Raw genomic sequence first — 26052 nt, forward strand, 5'->3', positions numbered from 1 at the left:
CAGCCCTGGAGCAGGTGAAGAGTTCCTGGAGGATGCAGTTGACGTCCCACGCCAGAAGGATGATTGCAGTCGGTCAGTTGTGTGGAAAAGCCACCAACAAGCCTTGGCAATGGGTTAAGTCGCAGTGAAGAAAAAAGTGGAGCTGCCGGAGATCAGCAAGGTCCAGGAGGACTCAACCCACGGGGGAGTCAAAGGAGGACCCTCAGCAAGGTATATGGTCCACGGAAGAAGAGGCAGTCCCCACAGGAGACCCACTGGATGTGGAACCAGGATACACAGAGGAACCCACGCAGCACAACTGGAGAAGGGTCCCACATCTCAGGAGAAGGACACAGAGGGCTGTGCGTAGCAGAAAGGTGTGCTGGGGGCTGGGACTACACAGAGCCTGAAGATACCTTGGAGGAGATGCAAACAAGCATTGGTAGCTGCAAGAGACGCGATGCATGGGGGTGTAGTGTGGTTAGTTTTTCGTCTCCTTTGCGCATTAGCTTCAGGCTTTAGGCCTTTGTGCACTTTGCCCTGGATGTATTTTATTCATTGCTTGCAGCTTAGAGCCTCTGTGCACTTTGCTCTAAATGCTTTTTATTAGGCTTCGTACTGTTATTTTTCAAATAGCCAGTTCTACGGTCTTGTTTTATATTCATATCACACTGTTTATTCTACTTCAGCACTGGAGTTCTCCATAATACATTCTTGTTCACTCTGTGCTTCAGTCAAGGATACAGTCTGGTACATTGCCGATAGACGTGGTAGGAGTTTAGTCTTTGGCATTCCTGCGTAGGGACATTTTGTGATGACGCTAACATGTTAGTTATAAAAACACTTCCTTGTCCCAATACACGCAAGAGGGAGATTCCGACCAGGGAACCACAACTAGACGCTGACTGCCTCGTTGCAGATGCTGAACCAAGATCACAGGCCTTTGCTCAGGTATGAGGGCTGATGTCTCCCCAGTGATTCAGAAAGGCAAGTTAGAAGCTTAACATGCTGTGCTCGAAATAGAACAAGCAGAGGGAGAGTAGAAACTATTAGACACGATGATAGCTTTGTTCTTATGTTTTACTCTCCTGGTGACTATTTCAATCCTACTGTGTTGTATGGTTCTGGTTATTGCGGCTCATGCCTTATTATCTAAAATGCAGTCGTTTTAATAAAACATTATATAAAACTTATACTGCCTTTGTCATTTGTATATGAGATCATACTGTAAATGAGAGAGTTGGTTTGGATCTGAGTGACCATGACTTCCCTGAGAAGTTCCAAAGATGTCATGCGCTCGGCTGCCCAATCATCTCTTCCCCGTGGGAGGCACTGCTAGTTAGCCGGAGCAAAAACCGGATTTAGGGTGACAGAGTTCCTTACACGTGGGTTAGACTCAGTCCCCCACACCGTTATCGATCCTGCTGCCTAGAAATCCAGTAGTCTCATTTAGGATAATGAGAGCCCACGCGACAGGGGTACTGTCCTGCGTGGGAAGGCAAGGGCTTACCTCTACCAAAGTTGGACAGCTGGCAGACAGGACCAAGAGGACTACGCCGGACCATCACCAGTGAAGCAGGATCCATGTAGCCCAAAATCAGCAAAGAACCATGCAGCCGGTCGTTGATGCAGTTGGTGCCTGCAGATGCAGGGGAGTGACTCCTTCTCTCCAAGGGAGATTCCTTCTTCCTTCTCATGCAGACTGAAGACTTGCCGCCCTCAGAGGATGCAGCCCTGGATCAGGTGAAGAGTTCCTGGAGGATGCACTCGACGTCCCACGCCGGATGGATGACTGCAGCTGATGAGTGGCGTGGAGAAGCCACCAACAAGCCTTGGCAAGGGCAGAAGTCACGGTGAAGCAAAAGTGGAGCTGCCGGGGACGCACAGTGCCAGTCGTAGGGGGACCCATAGCAAGGCAGAGAGTCCAAATAACTGTCCCCACAGGAGACCCACTAGATGAGGAACAGGGAGTCGCAGAGGAGCCCATGCAGCACTTCTGGAGAAGAGTCCCACGCCACAGGAGAAGCATGCAGAGGGCTTACCTCCAACAAAGTTGGACAGCTGGCAGAGAGGACCAAGAGGACTACTCCAGACCACCACCCTTGATGCAGGATCAACGCAGCTTGGGATGAGAGGAGATCCACGCAGCTGGTCGTCATTGCAGTTTGTTCCTGCAGATGCAGGGGAGTTACTCCTTCACTCCAGAGGAGATTCCTTCTCTCTTCTCGTGCAGATTGAAGACTTGCTGCCCTGAGGGGATACACAGCCGGGGAAATGTTGCAAAAGCTGGAAGGAGCCGTGGAAACAAAGTTGCAAGCAGAGGCTTCATTGAGTCTTCATCATGGATGCCGATTGTCGAATTCTGGAGAGTCCAGTTGCGGGTTCCAGTGGACAGAAGTCGAAGTAGAGATTGCAGAGGAGTCCTGCTGGAATCTTGCAAGCCGAATCTGAGGACCCACCCAAGAGAGAGACCCTAAATAGCCCTGATTGGGGGATTAGCCAGGTGACCACCAATCAGGAGGGGGCTCTGACATCACCTGCCCGACCCGTCCACTCAGATGCTCCCAGAGGTCCCTGCCAACCTTGGATTCAAGATTGGAGAACCCAGGGACCCTCTGGAGGAGCTCTGGGCACCACCCCTGGGGTGGTGATGGACAGGGGAAATCATCACTCCCCTTTGCATTGTCCAGTTTCGTGCCAAGAGCAGGGACTGGAGGTCCCTGAACTGGTGTAGACTGGTTTATGGCGCGAAAAGAACCTACCCTAGTAGTTTTTTTTTTTTTTTTACCAATTTCAACACTTTGGCGTGTTTTTTGGTGCGTCAAGGATGTTCCCTAAGACCGGGTTCAAATCATGGGAGGACTGTCACTGCATGACGTCGGTGACGGATCTTGACCAGGTCTGTTTATGTTGTTTGGAGGGCGACCACGACCCTAAGTCATGCATCCGAAGGCTATGAGGAAGCAGTCCCTAAAGCTCATGGTGACCCGGCACTGGACTCCGTATCGCTCCTTGTAGGAGGCTGGACTGGCTTGTAGTGAGTACCAAGGGGTACTTGCACCTTGCACCAGGCCCAGTTATCCCTTATTAGTGTATAGGGTGTCTAGCAGCTTAGGCTGATAGATAATGGTAGCTTAGCAGAGCAGCTTAGGCTGAACTAGGAGACGTGTGAAGCTACTACAGTACCACTTAGTGTCATATGCACAATATCATAAGAAAACACAATACACAGTTATACTAAAAATAAAGGTACTTTATTTTTATGACAATATGCCAAAGTATCTTAGAGTGTACCCTCAGTGAGAGGATAGGAAATATACACAAGATATATATACACAATAGCAAAAATATGCAGTATAGTCTTAGAAAACAGTGCAAACAATGTATAGTTACAATAGGATGCAATGGGGAAACATAGGGATAGGGGCAACACAAACCATATACTCCAAAAGTGGAATGCGAACCACGAATGGACCCCAAACCTATGTGACCTTGTAGAGGGTCGCTGGGACTATTAGAAAATAGTGAGAGTTAGAAAAATAACCCTCCCCAAGACCCTGAAAAGTGAGTGCAAAGTGCACTAAAGTTCCCCTAAGGACAAAAGAGTCGTGTTAGAGGAATAATGCAGGAAAGACACAAACCAGCAATGCAACAACTGTGGATTTCCAATCTAGGGTACCTGTGGAACAAGGGGACCAAGTCCAAAAGTCACAAGCAAGTCGGAGATGGGCAGATGCCCAGGAAATGCCAGCTGCGGGTGCAAAGAAGCTTCGACTGGACAGAAGAAGCTGAGGTTTCTGCAGGAACGAAAAGGGCTAGAGACTTCCCCTTTGGTGGACGGATCCCTCTCGCCTTGGAGAGTCGTGCAGAAGTGTTTTCCCGCCGGAAAGACGCCAACAAGCCTTGCTACACGCAAATCGTGCGTTTGGCGTTTTTGGACGCTGCTGGGGCCCAGGAGGGACCAGGAGGTCGCAATTTGGACATGCAGAGAGAGGGGACGTCGAGCAAGACAAAGAGCCCTCACTGAAGCAGGTAGCACCCGGAGAAGTGCCAGAAACAGGCACTACGAGGATGCGTGAAACGGTGCTCGCCGAAGTTGCACAAAGGAGTCCCACGTCGCCGGAGACCAACTTAGAAAGTCGTGCAATGCAGGTTAGAGTGCCGTGGACCCAGGCTTGGCTGTGCACGAAGGATTTCCGCCGGAAGTGCACAGGGGCCGGAGTAGCTGCAAAGTCGCGGTTCCCAGCAATGCAGCCCAGCGAGGTGAGGCAAGGACTTACCTCCACCAAACTTGGACTGAAGAGTCACTGGACTGTGGGGGTCACTTGGACAGCGTCGCTGGATTCGAGGGACCTCGCTCGTCGTGCTGAGAGGAGACCCAAGGGACCGGTGATGCAGCTTTTTGGTGCCTGCGGTTGCAGGGGGAAGATTCCGTCGACCCACGGGAGATTTCTTCGGAGCTTCTGGTGCAGAGAGGAGGCAGGCTACCCCCACAGCATGCACAAGCAGGAAAACAGTCGAGAAGGCGGCAGGATCAGCGTTACAGAGTTGCAGTAGTCGTCTTTGCTACTATGTTGCAGGTTTGCAGGCTTCCAGCGCGGTCAGCGGTCGTTTCCTTATCAGAAGGTGAAGAGAGAGATGCAGAGGAACTCGGCTGAGCTCATGCATTCGTTATCTAAAGTTTCCCCAGAGACAGAGACCCTAAATAGCCAGAAAAGAGGGTTTGGCTACCTAGGAGAGAGGAAAGGCTACTAACACCTGAAGGAGCCTATCAGCAGGAGTCTCTGACGTCACCTGGTGGCACTGGCCACTCAGAGCAGTCCAGTGTGCCAGCAGCACCTCTGTTTCCAAGATGGCAGAGGTCTGGAGCACACTGGAGGAGCTCTGGACACCTCCCAGGGGAGGTGCAGGTCAGGGGAGTGGTCACTCCCCTTTCCTTTGTCCAGTTTCGCGCCAGAGCAGGGGCTAAGGGGTCCCTGAACCGGTGTAGACTGGCTTATGCAGAATTGGGCACATCTGTGCCCAACAAAGCATTTCCAGAGGCTGGGGGAGGCTACTCCTCCCCTGCCTTCACACCATTTTCCAAAGGGAGAGGGTGTCACACCCTCTCTCAGAGGAAGTTCTTTGTTCTGCCATCCTGGGCCAGGCCTGGCTGGACCCCAGGAGGGCAGCTGCCTGTCTGAGGGGTTGGCAGCAGCAGCAGCTGCAGTGAAACCCCAGGAAGGGCAGTTTGGCAGTACCAGGGTCTGTGCTACAGACCACTGGGATCATGGGATTGTGCCAACTATGCCAGGATGGCATAGAGGGGGCAATTCCATGATCATAGACATGTTACATGGCCATATTCGGAGTTACCATGGTGAAGCTACATATAGGTAGTGACCTATATGTAGTGCACGCGTGTAATGGTGTCCCCGCACTCACAAAGTTCAGGGAATTGGCTCTGAACAATGTGGGGGCACCTTGGCTAGTGCCAGGGTGCCCTCACACTAAGTAACTTTGCACCTAACCTTTACCAGGTAAAGGTTAGACATATAGGTGACTTATAAGTTACTTAAGTGCAGTGAAAAATGGCTGTGAAATAACGTGGACGTTATTTCACTCAGGCTGCAGTGGCAGGCCTGTGTAAGAATTGTCAGAGCTCCCTATGGGTGGCAAAAGAAATGCTGCAGCCCATAGGGATCTCCTGGAACCCCAATACCCTGGGTACCTCAGTACCATATACTAGGGAATTATAAGGGTGTTCCAGTAAGCCAATGTAAATTGGTAAAAATGGTCACTAGCCTGTCAGTGACAATTTAAAAGTAATGAGAGAGCATAACCACTGAGGTTCTGGTTAGCAGAGCCTCAGTGAGACAGTTAGGCACCACACAGGGAACATATACATGCACACCTATGAGCACTGGGGCCCTGTGTGACAGGGTCCCAGTGACACATACATATAGGCCACAAACCTTTGAGCACTGGGGTCCTGACCAGCAGGATCCCAGTGACACATAACAACCAAACTGAAACCATAGTGTTTTCACTATGAGCACTGAGGCCTGGCTATCAGGATCCCAGTGAGACAGTGAAAACAGTGACAAACACCCTGACATACACTCACAAACAGGCCAAAAGTGGGGGTAACAAGGCTAGAAAGAGGCTACCTTCTCACACTCCTGCTCAAGAGGAAGGTCTTGAGACCGCTCGCGGAGTCAACACCACTAATCTTCTTCCAAGTCTTTGGGTCATTCAGGCAAAAAGAAGTCAAAGAAGGTTAAGCCTTCTTTGACTTCACCCCATTGCTGGGCTGACACTCCAGGCCCCCGTCTGAGGAGCATACTTCTGGGTCCGCTCTGCCCTTCCACAAGTTTCTGGGAGCTGGAGCGACCCCTGCCCAACTAAAGGAGTTCTATGAGGCCATGCCTCTCACAATTGGGCAGTCTGACCACCCCGCGGCTCCATCTGGGCCCTGGGTGTTTGGCTAGGGGCCCTTCAGGTTCCGGCCAGTGGCTTTGGCCTTGACCTCAGATCCACTATCAGATCGGTGCGTACGCCGGTCATGCTATTGCGACCTTCCCGAGCGTCAGCTAACTCGTTGATGCGCTAGACTTTGGTTGGGCCCACGATCAACATCGACCCAATCCTAATTCCCAATTACTTTCATGGGTCCTACTTACCCCAGGTCGGATTCGGACCCCTTTTCCTATGGGTACGAATATGAGGAGGGATTGGAGGGGGTCGCTGGACCCTGACGAATACCAACTGGATGACCCTAACATGGACTGGGCAAAGGAACTGGAAGAGGCCAGTGGTCTGGATACTTCTCCAGACACTAGCATGCTTTTTCCTCCTACCGTGGCTATGGTGGATGGAGCCTCCAATTTACCGGTGGTCAGTAGGGGGCTGAGGTCCTTGGCCACGAACTGCCCACTGTAGCGGTCACGACTAATCTCTTGACGGAGGTGATTCAGCTTTGGGCTTCCACTTCGTAGCCTCTACTCCCATTTAATGAATGTCCTTCTGGGCACCTGATCCAGACCTAGCACAGTGGCTCCTGTAAACAGGACAATCGCCCTCCGCCACTGGCTTTCCCCAAATGAACCCAAATTCCTGTCCCAGCACCCTGCGTCTGAAAGTCTTGTGATTCAGGCTTCCTCTTCTTCTGGTGCATTCCCCTCTGGTCCCCTGGATAGGGAATCAAAGAGACTGAACCAACTTGGGAAGAAGATGTTTTCTTCCTCCAGTTTGGCAATGTGGTCAGTGAACACCGCATGCCCTTTGGGCTGCTATACCCACTCACTGAGAGATACGGTCACGCAAGTCCTGCTGCAGATCCTGGAGGAGGCCTGGGCTATCATCTCTCAAGCTGTTGCTGATGGGAGAGATGCGGCGAAGTTCACTATTCGCTGTTGGCTGGACACAACCGACTCTCTGGGTAGATCGGTTGCATTGACAGTGGCCCTGAGGCGTCACACCTGATTGAGGAGATCTGTTTTTTCAGGTGATGTTCAACAATCCCTTGTGGACATTCCCTTTGATGGAACCCGTCTCTTTGGAGGCAAGGCGGACTTGGCGCTTGGGATGTTAAAGGAGTTCCGAGCTATGGCTCGGTCCCTTGGACTTTCGACTGCCCCTCGCCCACAGCAGTTCACCTTTCGTGGCCACAGAAGGGGCTCCCTGTCGCATCTCTTTCCATGCCACCGTGCCACCCACGCTACCCAGGCCCTGCATGGCTGGGGACGTGGAATCCCACAGGCCTGTGGGACAGGGAACCAGAGGTCTGCCCAGTCCATCCCAGCCCCTTTTGCAGCCTCCAAGCCTTCCTAGTCTGTTCCCCCTCCTCAGACCAGTTGGAGGCATGATTTGCCTTCACCTTCCCCACTGGGAATCCATCACAACGGACAGGTGGGTTTTGCAGATCGTCCGAAGGGGCTACTCCCTCCCCTTCAAAACTGCCCCTCCAGCCATGCCTCCATCCTATGTATGCTTACCGGAGGATCATCTGGCACTTCTCCACGAGGAAGTCGCGGCTCTCTTGGCTAAGGGAGCCATACAGAGGGTCCCTGTGCCAGAAGTAGGTTGTGGTTGTTATTCCTGCTACTTTCTGGTGCCCTAAGAGGGCAAGGGTTTACATCCTACCCTAGACCTTCGGGCCCTCAATCTCTTCCTCAAGAAGGAGAAGTTCAAAATGCTCACCCTGGCTCAGGTTCTGTCTGCCCTGGACCCAGGAGACTGGATGATCGTGTTGGACTTGCAGGATGCTTACTTCCATGTACCTGGCTTGCCTGCCCACAGACGCTACTTGTGATTCGTGGTAGGTCACGAGCACTTTCAATTTACCGAGCTCCCCTCGAGGGTTCACAAAAGTGATGGTGGTGGTTGCAGCTCATCTGCACAGATTGGGGGTTTCAGTCTTCCCCTGCCTCGACTGGCTGTTGAAGGCAGACATGCCCCAGAGAGTCATCTCTCACCTTCAGATTAGAGTGAACCTTCTGCACTTGCTGGTTTTCACTATAAACATGCAGAACTCACACATGACTCCTCCTCGGACGCGCCCTTCCATCAGAGCTGTTGCGGACACAGTGGCCAAAGGGCCTAGCTTCCCGAAAAGTGAGTCCAGGATATTCAGGCTACGAATCCGATGTTTCAGCCTCTATCCTGGGTTTTGGTGAGAATAACTCTGAGGCTGATGTGCCTCATGGCCTCCTGCATCCTGTGTGCCACTTGCCAGATGGCATATGTGGGCTCTGCAGTGGGACCTAAAGTTCCAATGGGCGCAGCATCAGGGGAATCTCTCAGACAAGGTCCAGATCTTGGAGGGGACTGAGAAAGATCTGCAGTGTTGGCTTTCGAATCAGGATTGGGTCAAAAGCAGATCCCTCACCATTCCCCAGCCAGATCTTTTAGTAGTGACAGACACGTCACTCCTATTGTTGGGCAGCCACATGGGAGAGGTGGAGATTAAAGGTGTCTGGACTCCGCATCAATCTTCTTGAGCTCCAGGCGATTAGGCTTGCATTGCTCAAAGTCTTCCCTTTTCCACAGAGGATCCAAGACATTCAGGATATGATTAAAATGTGTAGTAAAGTAGCTGCTTTTTAGCATGGTTACCCCCACTTGTTGCCTGTTTGTCAGTGTGTTTGACTGTGTTCACTGGGGTCCTGCTAACCAGAACTCCAGTGATTCTGCTCTCTCTCTTCCAACTTGGTTACTTGTACCATTTTCACCCCACATTTGGCATACTGGTACCCCCATGTAAGTCCCTAGTATATGGTACCCAGAGCATTAGGGTACCAGGGGATCTCCATGGGCTGCAGTATGTATTATGCCACCTAGGGGGAGCCCATACAAAGTGTATCTGTAGGCCTGCCATTGCAGTCTGCATGAAAGGACGCATGAAGTCATCCCTATGGTGGACCCTCCTAGCCCAGAGGGCAGGGTGCAAGTACCTGTGTGTGAGGGCACCCCTGCACTAATAGAGGTGCCCCCACCAACTCCAGTTCCATTTTCCTGGACTTCGTGAGTGCGGGGATGCCATTTTATGCGTGTACTGGACATAGGTCACTACCCTATGTCCAGCTACATAAAGGTAACTCCCAACCTAGGCATGTTTGGTATCAAACATTTCGGAATCATACCCGAAAACTGTTGCCAGTATTGGAAGTATGATTTCATGCACTCTGGGGGCTCCTTAGAGGAACCCAGCATTGCCCCCTCCAGCCTTCTGTTTTCCGGGCAGCCCAAGCTGCTGTCACCCCTCAGAGTGGTTTCTGCCCTCCTGCTGCTTGAACAGCTCAAGCCCAGAAAGGCAGAACAAGGGATTCCCTTTGGGAGAGGGTGGAGAGGGGTAGCCTGCCCAAGCCACTGGTATGCTTTGAAGGACACATTTGGTGCCCTCCGTTCATAAACTGGTCCTGGGAGCTCAAGTTCTTGCTCTGGCATGAAACTGGACAATGGATAAGGGACTGACCACCCCCTATCCATCACCACCACAGGGGTGGTGCCTAGAGGTCCTCCAGAGGGTCCCTGGGTTCTGACATCTTGAATCCAAGGTTGGCAGGGACCTCTGGGAGCATCTGAGTGGCCAGGTCAAGCAGGTAACGTCAGAGCCCCATCCTGATAGGCGTTTTCTCTATATGCTTTGGGCAACAGATATGGGTTAGATAATAATCTTTGCATGGTGATTCAGAGTAAAGGGGTGAGAAAAACTCTACCTAATCCCCTGATGCCAGGGTCAGAATTCCAGAGAATGTTCTCTCACCCCTTACTGCCCATTTGTGAGCAGAGGATTACAATTAAATACGGGTGAAGTAGTACTAGTAGTCAGCATATGCCCAGTATATACAATAGAGGTATTCTGCTCCTGTTTTGAACTAGAAGCTACAGAAACAGCAGGCCTATCCCCAAAGAGTGTCAGGACTGCCTCATCTCAATATGATCCAATTAAGTACAACGAAGTGCCTCTGACGCACAATGAACACAAAACTGTTGCAGGAAAAACTCCCACATGCACTGCAAAGGGAATGCTTAGGGTGACTTACAATTCTAAGATAAACTTTGTGACTGCTAGCAACATCCACACCACAATGAGACCACCTCTCTATAGCAGAGACTAGAGAAATGCTCACTGAAATTATAAATATGTATAGACAATTAAGAGTGTGAACTACAAAATAGGGGTACTAATTAGATAGGAGTTGTGTAAAAACCTACAAAACCGCAAGCTATGGCTATTCACACACGAACAAATTATATAACTAGACAGTGCCTAACCAAAGAGAAAGAAATGCCACTTCGGTCAGAAAGAAAGGTCTACCAGGTAGATGTGGTGTTTCCCGATTCTACTTCACAGAATAAACATTGAATACTAAACGTGTTTACCAGTGGGTATGGTACCAAATATACAACAGTGTCAGTTCTTCCCCAGGATCTGACAAGAAACCAACTTTTCAGCAGCCAAGTGGAGCCAGCTGAGGGTTAGAGCTATCAAAACTACCTCAGAAGAAAAGGGTAGCTGCAGCAAGGAAACAAGATGCCTAACAGAAAGACAGCTCTATTGTGGGACGTGGGGACCATACTAGAAATTGTGATGGAAATAATAATAGCCCATCAGAAACTCAACCCATACCTGATTGAGGAGGAGACTACCGATTATGTACAAATCGAAACACTTGGCAGACATCCAAATGAACCAGATGTCATCCACACAGTTCAAATACAACTTACAGAGGGATTGAAAGAAAAATCTCAATGATTTTTGGACTAATTTAATTAACTTCAATAATATAATAATAGCAGAAGAAGATTATAATAGAGGCCCTGTTAAAGGATGAGGTTATGGCAAGAGCATCTTTGTCGCCAGAAAGATCCTAAATGAATCACAGGTGAATTCCAATATATCAGGGAACAGTGGTGCAATACCTGACTTTGAAGCTTGGAAAGTCTTTGGAGAATTGCTTTCTATCAATCCAAAGTATAATACAACTGTGAGATATGAGTGATACCTGATGTTACCAGTAGCCCTTAGCCCGGCATGAATTGGCAAATTCTTGGAAAGCACCAAATTACTAACTACAGCCGCCACCACTGAAATATGTATACATGACAACTCAATGAACTGGGAAAATGTTCAACGCCTTCATGAATTCTGTGGATGTACAGTAATGCTGTGAAGAATTTAAGTTAACATAAGATGGCGCACTTATTGGTATTCCGGAGTAGTGCGTTTTATACGGTCATGTTACTTCACTGCATGTATTTAGGAAACACAATATGGCAGCCAGCATTGTGATCAAAGCTGAAAAGTCGAGATGCACTTCCACTATTATGGATGACTGTACTATTGCAAAATAAATAATAATTGTCACCAGCAAGCTCTGGAATGATGTGCTCTTACTGGACGGAATATGAGGGTGAAGAATTCAAGCATTATATTATGGCAGCAGTGCTATTCACGATGCACCGCTAGCGTTTTCATTGAGATATGTACATTTTACCCCACCGTAACCAAAAACAAAGGTTAAATTGACTTTAAAATTAGGTGAAAATATAAAAGACATACTTAAGTGACCTGCCCAATACTCGAAGTTCGTCCAGGCTGAATGATCAGTGGAGCCTAGCAGAGGGCCTGTGCCAACACCTGTCGTGGTCTCTCCAAGACTCGCTTTATGGCCAACAGCTGCTCACCTCCAGTAGGGCCATCAGGTGCCTCTCCAGAAGGACTCGTCCACTGCCGCTGGACCAGCCGCTGCGGAAAGGTTTAACGAGGCACCTGCGCCACATCACTACAGGCGGCTAAGAGACTAAAAACGGCCTGGAGCCTTTGAGCCTTTATGGTGGGAGAAGTGAGGGAAAGCTCGGCATCCATACTAGAAATTATGCTACATTAACCCTGGGGACCCCGAGACTGAGACAAAGGGAGAAAGGGTATGAAGTAAGTGTCTGGTAGTTTGACGGACGGAGGGGTCATTCCACTTTGAAGCATAAGAGACTCACACCCACAAGTCAGATATCCAGCGTTATCGTTGTGTGTAGTATTTTGCGGTCTCTGTAATAAAGTCCTTTTTTTTTCTTTTAAATAAAGAAGCACTGGACTGGACAATTCACTTATTACACTGCTAGGGTGGTGTTGGGTACTGAGCGCACATGACCTCTGGGCAACCTCTGACTGCTCAACACTGCTAGTACTGAAAGTTAACAGCTAATAGGGTTGTACATGGCTCAGTTTTCAGAGTCATAGGAGGAAAGGCCCCAGGACGACAAAGGCAAATAACCGCAGGCCCACAGCTATAGCTCAGTAGCTCCTGCCTGGCCAGTGGCCAAGCGACAGGGGTCTGATAAAATTTCACCCAGCAACCTGCATAGACTGTCAGGACTGTCTCTGGCCAAGAGAAACACATCAATCACCTCGGTTGGCAACTCAAACACATTCAAGTACTTCCGTTCAGCCTCCACACAAGGAGTGTAGAGTATGGAGACTTGGAAGCAGGACCCTGACCTGTTGTTGAGGCAGAAGGTTTGCCTAAGTGGTAACCTAATTGGAAAGCAAATTCTCGGAGCTTGGAGTACCACACTATCCTAGGCCAATCTTCAGTGATTAAGATGACTTGCACCCTCCTGTCCGTCATTACCTTCCTCCGAACTCCTGGGTGAAAAGGTAGTGGTATAAATGCATGCAACAGCCCTTTGTTCTATCCCAGCCGCGATGAACACCAACTGTCGACAACAAACTGTGTTATCTCGGGATTGAGGCTCGACACGTGGTAAACCAAGCAACACCTGCTCCGTTTGTCTGCTTAAGCATTCTGGGACCTTGCTAGGTGACCAAAGAGATTTTCTGATGGCCCAGCCACCTACAGGGACGAAGCACCTCCTTGCACAGGATGCAGGTTCTCACACCGCCATGCTTGTTGCAGTACCATATGGAGGTTATGTTGTCAGTGCGGATCTGCACCAGTTTTCCTTTGATGAATAACAGGAAGGTTTTTATGGGCAAACGGATTGTCTGAAGTTACAGTACATTGGTAAGGAGCTGGATCCCTGCTGGAGACCAGAGGCCTCTGATCTCCACCTCCCTGAGGCGTCTTGCCTAAACGCCAGCAGTGTCAAATTTGTCCCCAACATTTACGCTGGGTGATGACTGGACAGAGGCCTGCCGCAGGTCAGGTTGTGGTCTGTCAGCCACCATAGCAGCCTGAGCAATCTACTTTGAAATCTGAATAGGGCTGAGTGATGATCTGTGTGGGACTCCGCAGATGAGGTCCTTGGGTTCGGATGTGAATGGCAAGAGACTGAAGCATTGAGCTATTCTGCTTCTGTAACTTTCTTCCAGAAGCAACTCGGGGTGCTGCTAGACTCCGTAGGGATGGTTGGTGGCCCTGTTATGTGCAAGTAGATGATGGAGTTGTCTGTCTATGTGAGTGGAGTGATGTGGCTCACTATAACCATGTTGATGGAGGAGAAGATGGGGACAAGGGTGTGTCCAGTGATATGGGTGGGGCCTTGTACGTGCTGGGTGAGACTGATGTTCTGCAGAAAGTCAAGCAAATCCGTGGAGATGGAGCCCATGGGGTTATCAAGATGAAAGATGGGATAGCATAGGAGTCTGAAGTCTTTTGTTTATATGGTGAGGGGTGAAGTGAGGAGATTGCTGAAGTGTGTGCAAGGTCCAGGGGTCCAGTAGGCAAGCGTGTTTTGATAGTGGTTTTACTGTTTGTCTGAAGCTTGAAGTGCATGTGTTCAATAAAAGTGGCTTCTGGATCAGTGTAAGAGGTACAGTTGATGATGTCCCTGTGGATGATGATGGGTCCTCCTCCTGGTTTATGGAGTCGGTCCTGGTGCAAGACTTTGCATTCAGTTGGGATGGCTGCAGAGATGTCCCATGCTGATGTGGGATTGAGTCATGTTTCAAGTGAGAAAGAGTAGGTTCGGTGTGTTGGAGTCAATAAGGTTCTGAATATTAGTGGAATGCTTGCCGAGTGAGTATTTGCTGAGGAGGATGCATGTGAGTGAGTGTTGTGCAGGGTGGGCGTATGGTGCCGTGTGAGTGCGGGTCTTGACTTCTGGCTTTGTGAGAGGTGCGATATTTGGGTGGGCAGTGGGAACTGCTGTGTGGAGGCAGGTGAAATGGCAAAGAGAACAGGCAAAAGGACCCACTGTGGACTGAGGTACAACTTGAATTCAGCATTCATGGCGGCGTTCAGGGTTGAGCAGGTAGAGTTTGTCAGCGGTGTTAGCTGCGGGAGGCATTTGGACCAGGGTTCCTGGCGCTGGCTGCAGTCCAGGCGTGGATGGGCACAGATGGGCTTGCCTTTGGGGCATCCACTGTGCATGTGTGCTGCAGTCTCCACTAGGTAGGACCTTGGAGAGTGGGAGGAGCATGGGGGGAGAGGGCAAGGCATGTTGGGAAGGCTCTGCAAGAGCGGTAAAGTCCGGTGGGGAGAACAGAAAAGTTTGTCTGGAGTGGAAAAGTGGGAGAAAGCTATTGGCGGAACAAGTCCGGGGGCCATAGCTAACAGAAGAGTCCAAGATGCAAAACGGAGCAGTAGGAGGAGCAAAGGATGCAAAAAAGAGCAACTAAACAGACACGGTCAAATGGCACAAACAAGAAGGGCAGTTACTGAGTTGGGGGTAGAACAAGAAGCCAACAATAAAAACTGCAGAAGACAGACAGCAACATGTGTCAGAAGGGAATGGCAAGGTCAATGTCGTTCTGAAGCAGAAGAGATGCCTGGGCACCTATTTACGTTTGCTTGTCATCTTAGCCTGTCTGCTTCTACGTTTTAAATAGCCTATTTCCTTATGTCCTGTGCTAGTCTGGACTGCACATGATATTTTGTCCACCTATTTGTTGTTGAATCTGAACTGTCCTTCACCCTTCATATGTCTTGAAGGGCTTGAGGGCTAACAGGACCGTTTAGCTCCAAAGCATTTATGCATTTTGCTGTAGCTTTTGGGCTCGATACATGCCTGTGTTTAGCTTTTTCATATAGAATCTCCACTCTGTATGTGATGTGTCTGTTGTCATGGTTACAAAAATAATTGTCATTTTAAAGGTCTGCCTATTGTAGAATTTGTTTGTATTCCACTACTGTATCTCCTACTGTACTTGGTCTGTGACAACGACTACATCCTCCCAGCTCCAGGTTGCCTTTGACCATTGCTGTTGTAGCCACTCCTGGAGTATCCTCATGTGAAAACTTCACATAGTGTATTAGGGTTATGAAAGGTGACATGTCCTCAAAGTCAGATACTGGCCCTTATGGTAAAGGTGAGATTGCTCTATCAGTGCATGAACTTCCCATTACAGGGAAGGGCTTGGCTTTCACTGTTCCTAAGAATATCTCTTTCCACTCTGGGGTTGGGGATGATTTTCCCAAGGTCAGGAAGAAGGCCAGTTTGTAAAGTATCCTTATGCATGTTGTTCTGTGTTTGAATGATATCACCTTTACCAGCCAGTTGTATAAATATGGGTGAACATGTATTCCCCTTCGGAGCAGGTGTTCCATTGTTACTATAAGGCACTTTGTGAAAACCCTTGGAGCACATTTTATCCAGAAAGGTAGGACCATGAACTGTTAATATACCTTTTGCAGGGCAAACAGCAGGAACATCCTATGTCTGCTGTTCATTGGTATGTGTAGGTAGACATCTTTGAGATATATAGTTGCCATACAGTACCATTTTCCAGCAGTGGAAGGATCTCCTGAAGTGTTGTCAACTTGAATATTTGTGTCTTTATAAATATGTTCAAAGCCCTTGGATCTAAAGTAGGTTTGCCTATCTGGAAATATATGGAGTAGACTCCTTAGTTGTTTCCCTTTGATGGAACTTGTTCTATATCTTTCTTGCGTTCAAGATCGTTGACCTCATGTTTCAAGCTCAGCTATTCTTTGTTGCATAACTTTTCTCATGGGCTGAATGTTGGAGGCTTGTTGTTCTATGCAGTAACCAAGTTTAATCAAGTTCTCCATTTGTTGAAGGTGAATTTTCTTCCACTCACTGATGAACCAAACCAATTCTTCCTCCTATAGGTATGTGTGTACGAGGAGCTTGGTAAAGTCACTTGGTGGAGGGTTCATATCCTCTCAGAACAATTCCTTTCCCTCCAGCTCTTCCATGAAAAGTCTATTGCGATGGTGACCCATACTGCCCTGCAATGACGCACTTGGCTGGTCACTTGGTGGCGTGAAGGTGGTCTGCAATATTGAAGGCTGCAAAACTCCCCTTGTGAATATTCTTTTCCTAAGAGCAAATCCTACCTGAAAAGGCCCCTTCTACTGCAGAATTCCCATTGCCGTGGCCATCTCATTACCTTTTCCCATGAGCTACAACGCATTGTCAAACTTTGCTGACAAAGATTGTCCCCCGTGAAAGGCATGCTGATTTCAGAGGCTTGTACCTCCTGCTTAAAACTTAACACCTCTAGCCAGGCATGTCTCCTCAGCACTGTGGCTGCACACAATTGTCTGCAGCCAGTGTTTCCTGCATCCGGTGGTGACTTCAGGCAGGGGTTGGCAATATGCTTGCCCTTTTGAATCACCGTTCTTAGCCTCTTCATATATTCCTCTGCCAGATGTTGCATGAGATCCTCAATGTCGCCCAGCTGCATGTGGGCATATCGGTTTAGCAGTGCGCTGGAGTCTGCAATACACCACTGTGTCGACACTCATCTCTCCATCTTCGGTCCCACTATCTCCACTCACCCGGTTTCATTATCAGGTGTGAGACTGGTGGTGGTTGGTATGTCTGCCTTCTTTCAAGCTGCTGAGATGATCAGGGAATCTCTAATTATGTTGCCCTTGATGTAAAGCGGGTCTTGGGTAAAGGGACTGTACTTGTTTTCTACCCTTGCTGTGACTGCCTTTGATGCAGCTAGTTCCCCGAAGGCCTCCTGACCCTGGTCCAAAACTCTAAGTAGTACAGTCAGGAATTAATTCCTCTTTTGGGCTTGTGAGGATATTTTGAGCAGGAAACATGACCGTCTGCTCTTTTTCGAGTTGGACACCATATTTGCCGGGGCCTCTTTACTAAGGTATTGTACACTGTAATATTGTCAGGGACAAGGGTCTGGATGGGTAGGAATCAATCCCCTCTTCAGACAAGTTGACAGAGATCCTACCAATCGTCTATACTTTCCCACTCTCCGGAGGACTCCTCCCTTAACTAGGCCTTCCTCTTCTTTGTACTCAAAAAATTCCCCCTTGACTTCTTCCAGTGCTAAGCACCTCACATAGGTCATAGGTTGATCACCTGTCTTGGCACTACTTGAAACCTGTTGTTTTTAGTGGTGACAGTTTCCTTGCACACTGTTCTTGAGAATTTCAAAACTGTTGGAAGGCTGACAAAGTCGGGAGTGGTGCTCTGGAATTGCACTGGAATCTGCAGGCACACAGGAATGGATGTCATTGCACAGGGTTGATGTTTATTATGTGCGGCTCCGGTCCATCACTTCTGGTGCGGAGGCAGTATGAAACCACACAATGTCACCTATTGACATCTAGGAGTTCTCCTGGAGAACATCCTCGGATTCAGTCTTGACACTTGGGATAGTCAAAAGGGGAGGAATCTGCAGTTAAGAGTTTCCACCAGAAACAGTTTTTCCTTGCACTGATTGGCAGCTTTAAGGCAGCTGTTAAAGATGTTGGTATTGCACCCAACAATTCTGATAATGTTAGCCCTTGCAGAGTTGTGATTGGACCCCAAATCTGGAGTCATAAAAGAAATAACTTTACATTGCTTGGGAAGATACTAGAAAGCGCCCCGTCCGAGTGTCTCCACTAATGTCTAGAACATCTTCAAAGACGTGCTTACAATAAAAAGTCTTTCCAATGCAAAGCATGATCAGAATCTTGCATTGAGAATGGACATACCAATGTACTACTCAGCTATCCACACCTACCCAAAGAGCCTGCCAGCTAACTGAATGAATCCTACACAGAGCACATCCATAGGCATTTCAAAAAGTAGCATCAAAGCCAAATCCCCTTCCTTTTAAATGTTTACAGCTTCTGCAGTTTCTTATAGGATAAGGTCCAGAAAAGGCAAGATTTCAGTTATCTTGAATTAGGACTAAGATTTGGAAACTATAAACCTAGTCGAGGCCCTGGATGCTCTTGGCCTCTACATGCTTATGGAATCCCCCCGCCACTTGATGCCATCTTCACCAATTCAGGCACCATATCCAACTAGAAGCCCATGCACTTGAATTGATCTGACCAGCAGACAGCACCTTTTTCCTGCCCCTGGGAACATTGCATGACACCTCCCAATCTTGAGTCTCATCCACAGTTTAACAGAAATTGGTCCAAGATTACTCCATCTTTACTGACTTGCACTCCACAAGCCAAACCATACTGCCCCTTTTAAACACCACAGCTGCCAGTGACACATTCCAGTCATTTATCATGAACACACTGTGCGAAACATTCCCCCTCAAGCACTCTGTTTCTCATTATACTGGTCCCTCATTTCCTTGGTACTGTGAAAAACTCAGACTTACTAAAATGACCATCAAAAACTACCAAAGCTTTATTCAAGATACTCAGGCCTCGTACTACACAGATAAATTGAGTCTGCCATCAACTCAGCTTGAGAGATGTTTAATACTGTAAACCATCTACCCCCTCTTCCCAGGAGTGTAACTCGTCCATCTTGCCCTGAAATCTCTGTCAAGACCTGTCTCAGTTCTTCCACTCTAAAACCTGTTGGCTCCATGCTAACGTCCCTTTGCATTCCCCCATGGATTGGATTCTTGCAACTGCTGATGAAAAGGCCCCAGGCAGTCATTTCCCAAATCAAAATCATTATACCATACACAGAGGTTCACACCATTGTTAAATCCATTAGGTTAGGTTCACATTTTGATCCTTCTCTGCACTGAATCCCCCAAACCCCTGTTTTAGCCTTAACCCCGAGATAGTGTTCTCCATCATCAAAACTATAATCTCTGTATAGCTGAGGCCCCTGCTCAAAAATATGCGCAGGTCACGCCCTTACTTGAAAAATCCTCAGCTGACCAAGAAGTTCTACAAAATTAATAGCACTTTATTCCGCTTTCTATAAATTTAAATTAAAAAACACATCAACACTCAACTCTGTTTATTTAGAGGATAACAAATTACTTGATTTTTCTCAATCTGGCTTCCACAGTACTGAAACGGTGGTCGCAACTGTAGTAGATAGCCTCAGATGTATGCTAGATCAAAAGCACTGTGCAGCCCTTACAGGATTACACCTCTAAGTGGCCTCTGAAACCATCTCCCACTCCATTCTGTAGAAACTGACTGATAAAGGCATTTTGCAACCTTTCACTGAAGTGGTTCCTTACTCTCACAACCAACCCGCTAGATGCAGAAGTTCAATCTCAACCATTCTTCTCATCCCCTTCACTTCGCCTATACCAGGTGACTGGCCGTTCCTTGCATTTCTAATTTCTAATCTAATTTCAGATGGAGAGCTGATCTTTTTTTTACATGGCTGCTAAACTCTAGAACTATCTTCTCCTCCTCTCAAATCTGTAGTTTGTCCCTTCAGATTCAGAGAAAACATTAAATCTTATTTAACCTCTGCCTGTAGATATGTATTGCAGGCTCCTGCTGCTCCCTGCCATGCCCCCCCCCCATATACCATCAGGATGTGTTGGAATAGTTGCTGTGCTTTACAAATTCTGTAACATAATATAACATAACTTAACATTTCATAATATAATGTAACATTATCTGCCTCATTAGTGGTGACTTCTACTGGTTTGATCGTTCTCCTACAAGATCAAAGAAGTCTGCTTACAGAGTTTAGCAGAGTGGTGACAGATGATGCAAGGCCGCTAGACAGGACTGAGTTTGGGACACCTGCGTGGTGCACTTTACACTAACATGTCTCTTGCCCCATCTCTGCTGACACTGCACAGTAAGGCTGTGGCTGCCTGATAATGAGGTAGGGTAGTACTGATGAACAACAATGGTTTGTCCTTAACTATGATTGGTCTTCACCCAGAGTCTAATCTTATCAGGTTATAAAGTTGGGTGAGCTGCAAAGAACCTCTGAACTACATGTGCTCCATTGGGTGCGTGTTAGCAACTGTTCTGGGTGTGGCAACAAACACTACGTGAGCTGCTCAATTATTTTGGTTAAGATACTTTTGTGTTTGCATATTTCTGCCAGCTGTGGTCACTATTTCCAGTGGTGGCAAGGGACCATCCACCCATATGTATGCCGCAGCGTATATCTATACCCTCCCAATGTTGGCCAGTGTCCTCTCCAAGCCCGTTTGTCTGCTGCAACAAAACATTAAGGGCTTTACTGCATTTCAGTGTGGATCCAAGTGCTAAGAGCCTCTCGTATGAGTTGGACACTATTTTTCACATGCTAAAAGGCTTCAGAGGACCCAGCTTATTTAAGTCAACAGAAGCAACAGAAATTCCTTCCATTAGTGTAATCTTACCAATTGGTACGATTTACACCCATAGATGACACTAGCCATAGCACATAACATTTTTTTCCTGAAGCAAAAATATTTCAACAAAACACCTCTTGATTGGCACATACATCAAAATACTTGGAATGTGCCATGACTTGATTTGACTCTGTCAACGTGCACTCATAAAGGTGGCCAGAGTTTATCATAAGGAAAGCCAGGAAGATCAACAACAAGGTACAACTTCCTGGGTATGCACAAAACATTTGCAAGGACATAGGCTGTCTTATACCTCTGACACCTGCCCAGTCTTATTTAAACGGAAATGTTTGCCACCTAAGGAGACTGTTTCAACTAAGTGAAACTTTGCTTGGAAATCTAAATTCTGGGAATCATGTTACCAACTTAAAAATAGAAACAATGACTATAAAAACAGTGAATCCGAACTTTTATTTTGTGAAAATTAATGTTTATGATAGTCCTTCGCAACTATGTGCACAGGAGTTGCCAGCTTTACTCTTGGCGCACCAATGTGACATAGAAAGGTGCTTCTGAACATCTACTGTTGCTATGCAAAATAGCTAGCATATACAGAGTTTCACATGATCTAAAATTAAGTTAGGGGAATGTTTCAAACATGACACATATGTATGGGAAATACCAGTTTTTACTAATGATGTGGGGCATAACACATTTATTGACATACTTGTCTCACATAAGTCTTACCTTCAATTCCTTTTCAAGACGATCTACTTCAGCTCCTAAAGTGTCAATAATATTTTCGCCATGTTTTAGCATAAATGCTTCTAAATCCTCAGGATTCTTTACTTGCAGAATGTCCTGGAAAAATAGGCTTTTAAATGCTTGAAAACATCAAAGTGTATATGTTCATATTTTTGCAACAATTCCTTACTGATGTTTTTCATGATAATAAAACATAGCATGGTAAAATTGAACATTAATTGATTAGGCACTGACCACATTATAGGCAGTGCCATAAGCACTTCTTAAGATAAAACATTAATATAAAAGGTGTTTGCCTAGGAGAATGCGGGAGCAAATAAAATATTCCACGTCTAATGTACAGTGCAAAAGGACAAAACTGAACAGACCATGACTTGGTGCCGTGCATATGTAAGAATTCAAAAAGAGCTAGAGCCAGGAAAGTTAAGGGAGGACAGTAAGGGGAAAGGAGAGACAGTACTGTATTTCAGTGCAGCAAGATGGAAGGAATAATAGGGCTATGAGGTAAAACCCTCATGCGTCCAGATATTGGAGGAAGGTGAGACTTCCACTCAGGATGGTATTCATTTTGCTATGCCACTGAGGATACAGCATGCAGCCATGGTGTGTCCCTTTTGCACTTGGCGGTGTGTGTTGGAGAATGACGTGCTTCTCAAGAATTTGGGTAGGGCCTTAGGATTGTCAAGCACATCTGTCTCTTTCAAGAAAGGTCCCTAAGAAGAGTCAAAAGACAGATCATTTGTAAATAAGGAGGATTTCGCTGGGCCAATGCATCTAAATATACCTACTACGTCTTCAGACTTCCGGATCGCTTCTGAAAGCAGTTCTGGTGCTTGGACAAAAAGGAAGGGTGAAAGCAGGCATCTATGATGCAATCCCCTCGGTATAGGGAACAGACTGACAAGTTACTTACTTTTGGTAACGCCTTATCTGGTAGAGGCTATATCTGACTGCAGATTCCTTCCTTTGAATTCTCCCCAGGCGTCAGACTGGATCCGGAAGATTTTTTCGAGCTGTACCCATGCGAGCCAGTATGTTGCGTCCTTCAGCTCCAAGTTAATCATCAGCGACGGAAAGTACATCGGGGATGCTACATAGGTGGTACCCAGGTGCGCCAACGTCAATTTCTTTTCACGACTTTCTACACCAGAAGCGGAGAGCCATGAAGAACATTGACTAGTGGTGTGTCAAAACTAAGGTCCTTAAACGGGAGTCGCTGCCCCTAGAAATCAGTTTGTAGAGTGGAGAGGATGGGTGGGTAAGGTTTCTGCAACTAGATTTAGTCTCTACCAGGGTAAGTAAATTGTCTATCTGTTAAAGACTTCCAGCTGCAGACTTCCAGCTGCGGAGGTGGGCTGCAAACCAATTTCAAACAAGAAAGTCCTGCAGTACTAAACGAGCAAAGTGCCCGTCCCTGGATCTCACTGTCCAGGCAGTAGTGTTTGGTAAATGTGTGCAGAGATGCCCACGCCGCCGCCTGACAAATGTACAGGAACAGAATTCCACGTGCTAACACAGTAGCTGCAGCTTTAGCTTGGGTAGAATAAGCACACAAACCTGGCTGGCGTTGCTCTTTGGCCAGTGCGTAGCAAATTTTAATGCAGAGTTGGTCTGCTTATGCACTGCCAGACCTTTCTTTGCATCCACATACCCTACAAAGAGTTGGTCATCCACACAGAACTCTTTTGTATGATCAAGGTAGAACACCAACGCTCTCTTTGAGTCCAGGCGGATATGCGGGGTGTGTAAAAAGTAGACAAGGTAATTGATTGGCCTAAATGAAAAGGCGTGTCCACTTTTGGCATAAAAGAGGCCCTAATGCAAAGCACTACTTTGTCAGGATAGATGGAAAGGTAGGGCAGCTTAGATGATCAGGCCTGCAGCTCACTCACTATGCAGGCAATTGCCAAAAGGAAGGCTGTTTTCAATGGCAGAAGCCTGAGAGTACAATTGGGGAGAGGCTCGAAGGAAGAGCACATCAAAAAAGTCAGAACCAAATTGAGATCCCATTAGGGCATAATGAATGGGGATGGAGGAAAGAGATGTGCAAGACCTCTGATGAACCTATGTACAATAGGAGACTTAAACAAAGAAGGTTGATCAAGACCTTAGACAGATATTCCTTAAGGGTGCCTGAAGCAGAGCCCTACTGAGGAAGGGAAAGAATGAACAACAGAACCTCAAGAGAGGGGCAGAAAGGAGGTCAACAGACGTGTCTGTGCACCATGCCACAAATTTCTTCCGACGACAGGCACATACCGTTTTGGTGGAAGGACGCCTGGCTGCTAAGATTACATTACAGACTTCAGGATGAATGTCAAAAGCTATCAACTGCCACCACTCAATCGCCATGCAAGACAGTGGAAAGTGGACAGGTTTGGGTGAAGAACACTCCCAAAAAGGCAGTCTGATAGGAGGATCGATGGACATGCTCAGCAGCTCGGGATGCCAGACTCTCCGTGCCCAGTCCGGAGCCACAAGGATGACTTGGGCCTGGTTGTGCCTGATCTTCTTGAGAACTCTGGGCAAGAGAGGTATGAGTGGATAGGCGTACAGGAGGCCTGAACTCTACTTAAGACGAAAAGCATCTCCGAGCGATTGTTACCTTGGAAACTCCAACATGCAAAACTGCTGACATTGTACATTCTCAGCGGAGGCAAACAGATTTAACTGAAGCTCTCCCCACTGCTGAAAGAGACCTTGCGCCACCTTCAGACTGAGACGCCATTTGTGATCCTCTAGGAATTTTTGGCTGAGGTTGTCTGCTCTGGCATTCAGAGAGCCCACCAGATGTTGAACCACCAGAGATACATGCTCTGCTGTTCCAGCCAAGTCCAAAGGAAAAGAGCCTCCTGACAAAGGGTCCACGACCCCACCCTACCCTGCTTGTTGTAGGACCGCATGGTAGTTGTGTTGTCTGTGAACACTTGCAACATCTTTATCTTGATAGAGGAAAGAAAGGCTTTCAATGCAAGCTGGACTGCAGGAAGCTCTAGCATGTTGACGTGGAGTCCCATTTCAGCCAGAGAACAGATTCCTCAGATATCCACCCCTCTCAGATGCCCGCCCCATCCCAGGAGTGACGCATCTGTCACTGCTGTCAGATATGGTGGGGAAGGGAGTGGGATCTGCCTTTGGTTCACTAACCACCACTGCAGATCTTGCACAGTTTCCTCCGAGATCTGGACCATGTCTGAGAGATTCCCCTGATAATGCAATCACTGAACTTCAGGCCCCACTGCAGAGCCTGCATATGCTATCTGGTATAGGTCACCAACAGGATGCAGGAGGCCATGTGGCCCAGCAGCCTCAGCGTCATTCTCACGACATCCAGGGTTGAGGCTGAAACATCAATTTCATAGCCTTAATATCCTGGACGCGCCGCTCTGGAGGATAAGTCCCCAACTGCACTGTGTCAGACCAGCTCCGATAAAAGGGAACGTCTGAGAGGGAGTCAGGTGTGACTTAGGCACGTTTATAGTGAACCCCAACAAATGCAGGAGATCCACCATCGTCTGCAGGTGGAAGACAGCCTGGGGCAAGCCCGCCTTCAACAGTCAGTAGTCGAGATAGAGAAAGACTGAAACGCCTGATCGCGGCAGGTGAGCTGCAACTACCACCATCACCTTTGTGAACCCCCGAGGTCAAAGGGAAGAATGGAGAACTGAAAGTGCTTGTGGCCTACCCTGAACTGTAAGTAATGTCTATGGGCAGGCAAGATGGGAACGTGGATGTAAGCATCCTGCAAGTCAAATGCTACCATCAAGTCTCCGGGGTCCAGGGCAGAACACCTGAGCCAACATGAACATCTTGAACTTCTCGTTCTTGAGGAAGAGATTGAGGGATCGAAGGTCAAGGATAGAGCAAAGGCCCTTGTCTTTTTTGGGGACCAGAAAGTAGAGCAGATATCAACCACAGCTAACTTCTGGAACTGGAACCCTCTCTATGGCTCCCCTGGCCAGGAGAGCAGCAACTTCTTTGCGGAGAAGGGACAAATGATCCTCCATCATCTGATTGTAAGATGGTGTCATGGATGGAGGGGTAGCCTTGAAGGGGAGGGAGGGTCTCCATCAGACTATCTGAAAAATACACCTATCTGAAGTGATAGATCGCCAGTGGGGCAGGTGATAGCTAAACCTGCTGCCAGCGTGTCCTTGGTGGGGGAGGAAGGAGGCAGACTAGGAGGGTTTAGAGGCTGTTGTGGGGGGAAGAGGGGTTGAGGAACTGACCAGATCACTTGCTACCTGACCCCCGAGGTGGGTGGGTCTCACACCCTCAGCCACACAGAGGCTGGGCAGCATGCACAGCACAGTGGCTGGACAGGAATTGGCGCAGGTGTAGACCCCTTCCGTAGCCGCGAAAGACAGATTGGGGGGGTCAGGGGGTGCCATGAGGGGCACGGACCTGGCCATAGCACAAGAATCCTTGAA

The 26052-nt window shown here is 47.9% G+C and overlaps 1 protein-coding gene across 1 annotated transcript in view; it reads right to left on the minus strand.

Moving 5' to 3' along the window:
• Nucleotides 1-26052, minus strand: part of SLC30A9 (solute carrier family 30 member 9) — a 519567-nt gene that overhangs the window by 15529 nt on the left and 477986 nt on the right. Inside the window, exon 17 of the mRNA XM_069201808.1 lies at nt 21605-21718. Within this exon, the coding sequence (XP_069057909.1) occupies nt 21605-21718 (114 nt within the window). The remainder of the gene's footprint in view (nt 1-21604; nt 21719-26052) is intronic.

The sequence above is a fragment of the Pleurodeles waltl genome, chromosome 1_2 (assembly GCF_031143425.1).
Source record: "Pleurodeles waltl isolate 20211129_DDA chromosome 1_2, aPleWal1.hap1.20221129, whole genome shotgun sequence".
In the NCBI taxonomy this organism is placed as follows: Eukaryota; Metazoa; Chordata; class Amphibia; order Caudata; family Salamandridae; genus Pleurodeles; species Pleurodeles waltl.